General features: G+C 37.7%; 1 protein-coding gene across 1 annotated transcript in view; it reads right to left on the minus strand.

The window, feature by feature from the left end:
- Window positions 1-6239: 6239 nt before the first annotated feature.
- The window catches only part of DSC3 (desmocollin 3), a 46016-nt gene continuing 42500 nt past the window's right edge, over window positions 6240-9755 (minus strand). The window contains exons 15-16 of the mRNA XM_059410042.1: window positions 8559-8816; window positions 6240-6553 (exon numbers count right to left, since the gene is read on the minus strand). Coding sequence (XP_059266025.1) covers window positions 6356-6553; window positions 8559-8816 — 456 coding nt within the window. The 3' untranslated portion in view covers window positions 6240-6355. The remainder of the gene's footprint in view (window positions 6554-8558; window positions 8817-9755) is intronic.

A 9755-nucleotide genomic window follows, 5' to 3' on the forward strand; every position in this document is an offset into this window, starting at 1 on the left:
GCTTGCTGATCAGTGGTTGCCAGGAGCAGAGGGAATGGGAAAATGGGAGTAAGCAGCTTCAAGGGTTTTCTTTTTGGAAACTGAAGGATGGAAATGTTCTGGTTGTACAATGTTCTGAATGAATGCCACCGAATTGTGCACTTTAAAATGGCTCTAGGAGTGGGGTGCCTGGGTGGCTCAGCGAGTTAAAGCCTCTGCCTTCAGCTCAGGTCATGATCCCAGGGTCCTGAAATGGAGCCCCGCATCAGGCTCTCTGCTCAGCAGGGAGTCTGCTTCCCTTCCTCTCTCTCTGCCTGCCTCTCTGCCTACTTGTGATCTCTGTATGTCAAATAAATAAATAAAATCTTTAAAAATAAAATAAAATGAAATGGCTCCAGGTGAACACCTGGCTGACTGGGTGGGTGCAGCATCTGACTCCATCTCGGGGTTGTATACTCGATCCCCACGTTGGGTGTGGAGAGCACTTAAAAATCAAATCGTTAAAATTGTTTAAATAGGTGAACTTCATGTTATGTGAATTTTATCATAATTAAAGGGAAAAATAGTAAAGGGAAAACAAAAGTTCTAAGGCTCAAATGGATGGAATAAAAATAAGCTATCAGAATAGTGAGACCTGCTAACTTAATCTGGATCCTGTTTAAGTCACTGCCATTTTATTTTCTGTCCATATAGCCAATTCTTTTTTTTTTTTTTTTTAAGATTTTATTTATTTATCAGAGAGAGAGAGGGGAGAGAGCGAGCACAGGCAGACAGAATGGCAGGCAGAGGCAGAGGGAGAAGCAGGTTTCCCGCCGAGGAAGGAGCCTGATGTGGGACTCGATCCCAGGACGCTGGGATCATGACCTGAGCCGAAGGCAGCTGCTTAACCAACTGAGCCACCCAGGCGTCCCCATATAGCCAATTCTAATCCTAATACAAAAGCCTTAAAGAAACTGTAGAGCTAGGATTAACCCTTTAAAAAGAATTAAATATGTTTGTTGTAGAAAACGAACACAAAATACAAATCCACCATAATTCCACTGTCAGTAAAGAATCTGTTCAGAATATATATATATATATATATATATATATATATATATATATATATATTCTTCCCTAAAAAAAGATTAGATATTATAGTATATGCAACTACATAATTTTATTGCCTATATACCTGACCTTTATATATCTTTCCCTATCACAGGCAGTGTTCTACATGCTATAAACATAGTAACTCATATAGTCATGTCAGCAACCCCTTGAGTTTGGTATTGTCATTTTGCTTTTAAAGATGAGAAAACTCAGACTAAGAAAGGGAATAAGTAGCATCTCTAAAGCTACAGAGATAGTGAGTGGCAGAGCGAGGATTCACACGTGAACAGTCTAACTCTAGACCAGACATGTCCCTTCTCAACCTCTGTGAACCAGTATTTCACTGAGTCAATTCTGCTGTATGCTTGGAATTCACTGAATGTTTTGATATCAGAAACAAAAATTCAATGAACATTTTTAAAGACAAATATTTAGAAATAAAAATAATAATCACAATAAAATTTCCTGAAATTGAAAGTATTGTCCAAGTTACACTATAATTTAAACTTTTGATACAACTTGCACATTTTTGAAATGGTCAGCTTTACCTTTGTGGGAAAGCACGCACGCGCGCGCACACACACACACACACACACACACACTTGGGGAAAAATTCGCCATGAAATAAACAGCACCATAATTTAGTTGTGAACAAAGCTTGAAGGTCACATATTCTGTAAGTGACAGAACAAAGATTGGAATATCTCTTGCTTTTTTTTTTTTCTTGAACTCATGTTTCCACTTGACTACACTGCTCTAGGTGAGAATGCTATAATAGCATTTTATTTTTGGAACACTATACAGTTACAACTACCTTCCAATACTTCTTACCCAATGACAGTCTGATAGATGGAAAGATACTATGATATCTATCCATTAGATATCCATTAATATTAATATTAATATCCATTAGATACTAATGATATCTATCTGGATATCATTTGTAAAGATGTGCCCCCAAACTATGATTTCCCCCCAAACAGTTTAATATGTATGATCTTGACAGCCTGGTAATGACCGATTCTCTAAAATATTCCCCAGGAGGGGTGCCTGGATGGCTCAGTTGGTTAAGTGTCTGCCTTCAGCTCAAGCCATGATCTCAGGATCCTGGGATCAAGCCCGCATCAGTCTCCCTGCTCAGTAGAAAGACTGCTTCTCCCTCTCCCTTCCCCCCGCTTGTGTTCCCTCTCTTGCTGTGTCTCTGCCAAATAAATAAATAAAATATTTTAAAGATAAATTAAAATAAAATAAAAAATTCTCCAGGAATACAATGAAGACATTATCAAGGATCTATTTTCATGCCAGCCTTAAGCACAATTTTATAACATCATCATCTTGGAACCATTTAATCTCTAACTATAGTAAAGACAGGATGACAAGTTAACAGTTTTATTACAACCTGTATCTGCAACTATTACTTTACACATCCAATTGTTGCTTATTTTAACCTGCCTTGTTTCTTTAAAAGCGAAGTAACTTCTTTTAATAGCAGACTTAAAGTTTTGTTAAAAATGCTGCAACCCCAACCTCACTGCATTTTAGAGAGTTCACTGCTTCCTTATAAAAATATGAAAAAACAATCTGTACATTTACATTAAAAATTCAAGAATATTTACTGGAAAAAAATGAGAGCAATTTTCACATTGAAATAGCATAATTTCCCCCTCATACATATAAGGAAAGATGAATACCACGTTATAAATGTTTACATTAAACATAAGAAGACTTTAAAAGGAAAAGTACCCTTTGAAAGGCCTAAGTCTTAAAATCTACATTTCAGAGAAAAATTAGAAAATGGGAAATGTGGCACCAAGTAAATAATGCAGACACACACCTAATTGAACCTTCTATCTCAATGCCCGGAGGGCTCCGTAAGGGAGCAAGCATTCCCCATGAATGCCATGTTTGTTCCACACAGCCAGTTCAGGCCCATCCTGTAAATGCCTGTGGACACACCATGCAGTCAGCTCTTCCCTCGATTCCACACTCCAAATAAGGTGAGGCAGGAAGAAAGGGGAGGTGATAGTTCACCCAAATCAAATGGGAGCCTCCACTGGCCTGAAAAGAAGAAAAAAGGAGGGCCTGGCCTAGGAAAATTTAAGTAGCAAATAATATTTACTACCACTCCTGTCCCTTTGTTGGCTTCTCTCCTTGCCCTTGAAGGCCTGGATTTTCATGTTGCTAACTGTCCAAATACCCTACTTGGGCCTGCATTCTCCCTAAGTCCCCCGTATTTCCAAATGACTTCTCGGTCTTTTTCTTTACTGTATTCAAAATTTCTATTTCTTCTGTTACATGAAAAAATCCCTGTAAGAAGGCAATCGCATAAAAACTAGTTCATATTAAAAGGTGATTGACAGCCTGGAGCATTTGGCCACCTAAGTGTTATCGACAATATTGGGAGAGAGATTAAAGGGGACTGATAAGAGAGCTGGATTTCTTTGAATCACACCAATGCCAGTGGAAACCAGGCAGTGAATGGGGAAGTGGTATTTTATCATTTCCAGGCTCAAATTAGAACACAGCACGTGACGATGGGCCTTAGGATGGTCATGCTTCCACTCAGTCCCTTCAGTAAGATTTGTGCTCCCATGCCAGCTTCTTTTATCCCCTCAAATCTGTCCAACAGAATATGGTTATCCAGCTCTAAATTTTTAAAATGTCAGTAGATAGGAGAGAAAAAGAAAATGGTGATAGAATCCTTTTACCAGAATTGGGTTTTAAGAAGATTTCAGTATTAGCTCCAAGAAAAGCATTTCATCTCTGGAACCCTGCCACCGGGAGTCAGGCAGCCCTAGCTGTAACAGCCTTTACAGTTTGCTCCTAATTTGTGCTTGCAGAGTCAATCTGCGAAGCAAAGCTACTGTTCCACCTAGTTTCCTCTCTCCTTTCCACTGAAACCAGCGATGTTTAATTAGCTGTCTACAGTTTTTAAAAAATTACATGAATGTACATGAACTATTTCCTGATGTGCACAGCTCTGCAGCACAGAAGACCTAAGTATGAGAGGCTCTCTCTTTCTAAAACCCTGGACTCCCATTTTGGACATACCCAACCTTATGTTACCATCTTCCCCTTTGGTTTTCATTTTATTTTATACATGGCATTGAGTAATAGTTTTATATAAGTATATATTTACATTGTGTGTGTGTGTGTGTGTGTGTGTGTGTTTACCCTTATAGCATTCCTATGAAAATTTCTGGAAGCTGAAATGGCATGAAGCAAAGAAGCAATTACCATTCATTTACATGGAAAATTTCTGTGTGTTTCCAGACCCCAAAATTAACTTCCCTTTGGCTTTTCTGGTACCTTAAGACATATCTTACTGAGGGATACACAAAATAAATGGAAATAAAACATAGATCCTCACAGGCACCAATTCAGAGCTCTGTCAGCTGGATGTGGAGAAGCAGAGGACAGTTGGGAAGGTAGGGGTTGGTGGGGTCCCGCTGCCCTGGGTGGGGGGGAAGTGTTGCCTCTGTAAGGGCTCACTGCAGGACAACTGGTAAATGCTATTTTCACTTTTTATCTTTTTTTCACATAAGCAAAAATTTTCTTCAGACATCTTTAAGTTATCAAAAACAGGTATTAATGCAGGTCTTTCGTGAAACACAAAATTTTGAAAAGTGGGAGATACCACTGTCTGTCTCTTCTCCCTCTCTCTCTGTATAGAGAAAGAGAAAGTCAGGTAAGCCTATATTCATACTGAACTTTGCCACTACATGGGGTAGGTCACAAATTCTGACTCAAAGTCAAATAAAGAGTTTCGGGGGCGTGGTGGAGGGGTAAGTCCCAAAAAGCTGCAAAATTTTTAAGTAATTTTGTCTTATTTTCCAAAATTTTCTTCAATTGGTGATACTTCATATTTCTTGTCTATTTTTAAGCTAACACTTGAAGTGAGTATATAATAATGTGATATTAGATTCATCATAAAATTAGGTATTAATTATTGCTTTGGGATATTTTGCAAGTTCTTCCAAGGACCATATCGCTGAACAAATTTGAGACCCATTATACTTTAAGCAACATTATGGAAGATATTAAATTGCACCAAGGGGTTCTTTTGATTCTTTACAGTATTTTAAAATATTTATCTACATTAATAAGGAGGAATTTGTGTGAAAATGGTAGTGAATAGAAATGCACTCATCTCTGAACTCTGATGGGGTCTGTTTCTTCAGAATATGGGGCATGACACAATCCACCTAAGGATAACATATTGTAATTGCAAATAATTGCTATTGAGAGAAAATAAAATTCAATATGTGCTAAACCTGCAAATAAAAATATGCAAGTACAATATTAAAAACAAGAAAAGTAACTCTTTCCTCAGCATAATTTTCATTACTACAAGTTATCAATAGTAGTCCTGAATCTCAGGGAAGAAGATGTCAAGACCTGTGATTACAATCTCAATAGATCTTTGGCATTTTTCATTAAAATGCCGACAATAATTCTCTGTATAGTGAATATAGTTATTTCTTGAAAATAAGGAAACTCAGATATATTCCTCATAATAATCCTTTTGCAAACCATAAAGCACACATTCAAAAGCATAAAAACAACACAATTTTTTGGTCTACACTTCCCTGGTGTACTTTAACACCATAGCTATGTATTTTTTAAGAGCTTATTAGGGCAATCAAGTGGATAGAACTGCTCTTCGTGATCTAAATGCTAACTAGAAGGAAAATGAAATTCTAGTAGTCTTTGGAGCTACCAGCTCAGTGGTACTGATTTTTTGAAGAACTAAAAAATGCAATATAATTTAACACAATGTTTGATATAATCCTATTCCACTTAAATTTATATCTGGAACAAGAACAGAATTTCTAGTCCAAATAGCTATTCTATATCCAATCAAGTACTGCTTAGCTATCATTGGACTAATACTAACTCAACACATTCACTGCAGGTTCTTTATAGACCTTAATTCCAATGATACCATATAAGATTTTCTAGCTGTCTCTTTACCTGGCAGTAAAGAAGACAAAATGCACTTTAACATTTCAAACTCCTTGGAAAACAGAAGCAACAAATTGCTATAAAAATACAAATTGGTAAATAGTACAATTCAAAATTTAGAAAAATTATATAGTTTTTCTAATGTATAGATATATTAAAGATATCTATATATTTCTAGCTTTATATATATTAGAAATTAAAAGTCTAATATATATCCATATATGTATTAGAAATTGAAATTGAACATTACAATATCTCTTTCCTTTTGGAAACCTCCAGGATATCTGGCAAATACATGTCTAATTGTAACACTTTAACATTATCCCTTTGTGCACGTCTCTGCTAATGTAGTAAATTTGGCTCCCAAATTATTTAAAAAGTCAAGGCCATCTTCTTCCTGTTTTTCACTGCAGCAACCTACAGAACCAGCTGGAGATCCTCTTCCTTCGTAGTTGTATGTAAGGACGTAATCTTGAGATGGCACGTGATCTTCATTCTGGTTACACAGATGCAATTTCTGTAAGATAAAAAAAAAAAAGGATTCTATTATTGTTTTAAACACTCTTACACATACAAACATAAAATTTATTTTTTATTTACCTTTTAGGTTTAATTTTTAACCAGTGTGTCCTCTAATGGAGTCCTACATACAAAAAATGCACATGATTGGTCGATAGCATAACCGTACCACAAAGTCAGTATATCTTACATTTCTAGTAATCCATACGAAATAAAAAATTATATATATATGTATATATATATATATATATATATATATATATATATATCAATGTCATATTTAAGCACATTTAAATTATCGTTAAATGCTTAACCCTAAAGTTTATATCTAGAGGTCAGGCTAGTCCACAAAATGGTGACAGTATGTATGGAGGTTAAGAATTTGATACTGAATATTCAAATAGTCCTGATTTTGAGTCAAAGCTCTGGCTTTACCAACAATGTCTATGACTTTGGGCAGGTTACTAAGCATCTTCAAGTCTCACTTCTAACTCTTCTTATGTCTAAAATGGGAATATACACAGTGACTATCTCACGATAATGATGAAAAAATAATGCACCAAATATGCTCTTGTTTTTTCCCAGCAAGTAGTAAATATCCAATAAACATGAACTGAAACCACGATAACATACAGTTATAAAGTAAGCAAGAATTACCACATTGGCTTCAGAATCAAGTTTCCAAGAGAGCCAAAATGTGACAAAATAGAGATGCACCCAGCATTTTAGCGAAATTAAAAATAATCACCATCACCCTCATTGCAGAAACCAGGCCTTTGGAATGGAACACCCAAGCATTCAGCCCCATCTGAGCATCCAGCCTCACCGTCTGTTACCGGCCTGGCTGCCAGCCCGTCGGAACTCCTGTGCCTCCTCCCTCCTCCCCAGGGGTCCCATTCCCTCTCCGACCCATGGCGTCCTTCTTTGACTTATGTTACCAGGTGTCTTTCTTCGGGATCATTTCAGCCTCAGACTCCATTACCCGAGGCACACATTAGTACACACCCCTAAGAATGCCTCTTAAGCTCCACTCCTTTCCAACCTGATCATACATGCATGCTGACTGTCTAGAAACAGAACAAAGATGAATACTTTAATTTGATGGGGAAACAAAATACGCTCTGGACATGTGATCGGCTGCAGCCGTGTCACGGACTGGTGTCTATCTGCAGTCCCATTAAAGGATTAGGGCTTCTGGTCCACTGTAGGGGGGTTACAACAGTACCCGTACACTCTGATAAACAGACAACTTAGTCCCAGATAGAATACTGAATCCAGTGCTTCTCTACCCAGGTGGCACATGTGAATCACCTGAGGGGATTTAAAAGTAATAATAAGAATAATAAGCCAAACCAGTTATATCCAAATCCTTCCAGGTAGAGCACAGGTATTAGCATCATTTCAAAGCTCCCCAGAGGCTTCTGACATGCTGCCCGGACTGAAAATCCATGATTTAATCCCTCTTTTCTTTGATTATCCTTGCTTTGCCCTGAATAAAAACACTTTGGATTTGAATGGTACTTCTTACATTATGCAGAGTTCCTGTAGCTCCTATTAGGGAATGTTCACTCTAGAATTGTGTACAGATGTTTTGTTTTCAGAGAGACACGCGGATGGGATTGGGGAGTTTTGTGACTGTAGGGAATGAGATGTTTTTTTCACATTCTTCTACATTAAACTAGTTGATGAGGTAAACGACATCTAAAAATGGTGTGTAACTTTAATAGGGTTATGTTTTTAAAAACTTCGAGTTCTCACAAGATTTTAGAAACTAAAAGAAATAGGAAGATGGAATAAAATCTTTCACGTTAAAGAATGTAACAAAATCAAAGGGCATGGAGTGGGGGTTGGGGGGAGTGCAGGGAATGACCAGAGAATGAAAAAGAAAGGATACATTGAAAAATATGGAAAAGCAGCTTCTGAAAGTCCGTGTTAACTGCAATTTCCTATTGTTCTACACTTGGGCATTTAAATACAGAGGCAAAACACTCAGGGAAACTCACTTCACCAAGACGGGGCTGAGTGAAATTATGCCACTCGGAGTAGGTATATCGGCAGTTATCCACCTCCACCGGTCCTCCCCGGCAGGAATCCAGGGTGTGATGGTGCCCAGTTCCCCGGCACGAATCCAGGGTCTGGTGTCCACCTTTCACCATTTCAATGGTCTCCTGGCCTCCGTTTTTCACTCCTGATCCCATGGTACCACAAAAGCCTTGGCCGGAGCTGTTGACTGTCTGGGTCATAAAGCCATTGCCAGAACACTGAAATAAAATTTTAAAAAGACCATTTGTATTGAAAGGAAACAGACTCCAAGTAAAGTCATAAGAAGACAAGGGAGAGAGAACGTTTATTTAACCTTTCATTGATTCATCCATTCATTCACGGACACTTATATTTTCAAATTCTCTGCCCAGTGTAGGGATGCAAAGAGGGACATTATCCCTCAGTGGCTCCAAGAAGCTCTTATTCCAATGAGGCAGAAAAATAGGTAATTACTCTAAGAATGTATACATAGGTGAATATAGAATGCTATAGGAAAAAGCATTAAAATCCAAGCCCAGACAGAGTAAGTGGAACAGACTAGAAAACACTGTACTGAGGAACTCCTACTTGAAAAATGTGAAGAAGAAAGCACTATCTGCAGGAAGGTTTACACACAAAGGGTCCTCAACTTTCAACCTGCTGAGAATGGCTCCCAAAAAGAGTTCAAAGTGAGAGAGGGAGTAGCGGGGAGGGGGTTACAAAAGGCCAGAGAACATGAAGATCCATATGCCATGCTAAAAAATTTGAACAATCAAGAAGATGATGGGGACTCCAAGAAGGGTTTTAATAACAGGAAAGAGATGTATTTTTTAAAAACCATTCTAGGCAAAAATGTAAAAGACAAATGAGAAGACAAGTTGAGTGTCATGGATATCAGAGAAGTCACTGATCGTTCTAGGTGAAACATGATAAAAACGTTGGGTATTTACCCTAAAGATACAAACGTAGTGATCCAAAGGGGCACGTGCACCCGAATGTTTATAGCAGCAATGTCCACAATAGCCAAACTATGGAAAGAACCTAGATGTCCATCAACAGATGAATGGATCAAGAAGATGTGGTATATATACACAATGGAATACTATGCAGCCATCAAAAGAAATGAAATCTTGCCATGTTGTCGCAAATGGCAAGATTTCATTTCTTTTGATGGCTGC

The sequence above is a fragment of the Mustela nigripes genome, chromosome 8 (assembly GCF_022355385.1).
Source record: "Mustela nigripes isolate SB6536 chromosome 8, MUSNIG.SB6536, whole genome shotgun sequence".
Taxonomy (NCBI): domain Eukaryota; kingdom Metazoa; phylum Chordata; class Mammalia; order Carnivora; family Mustelidae; genus Mustela; species Mustela nigripes.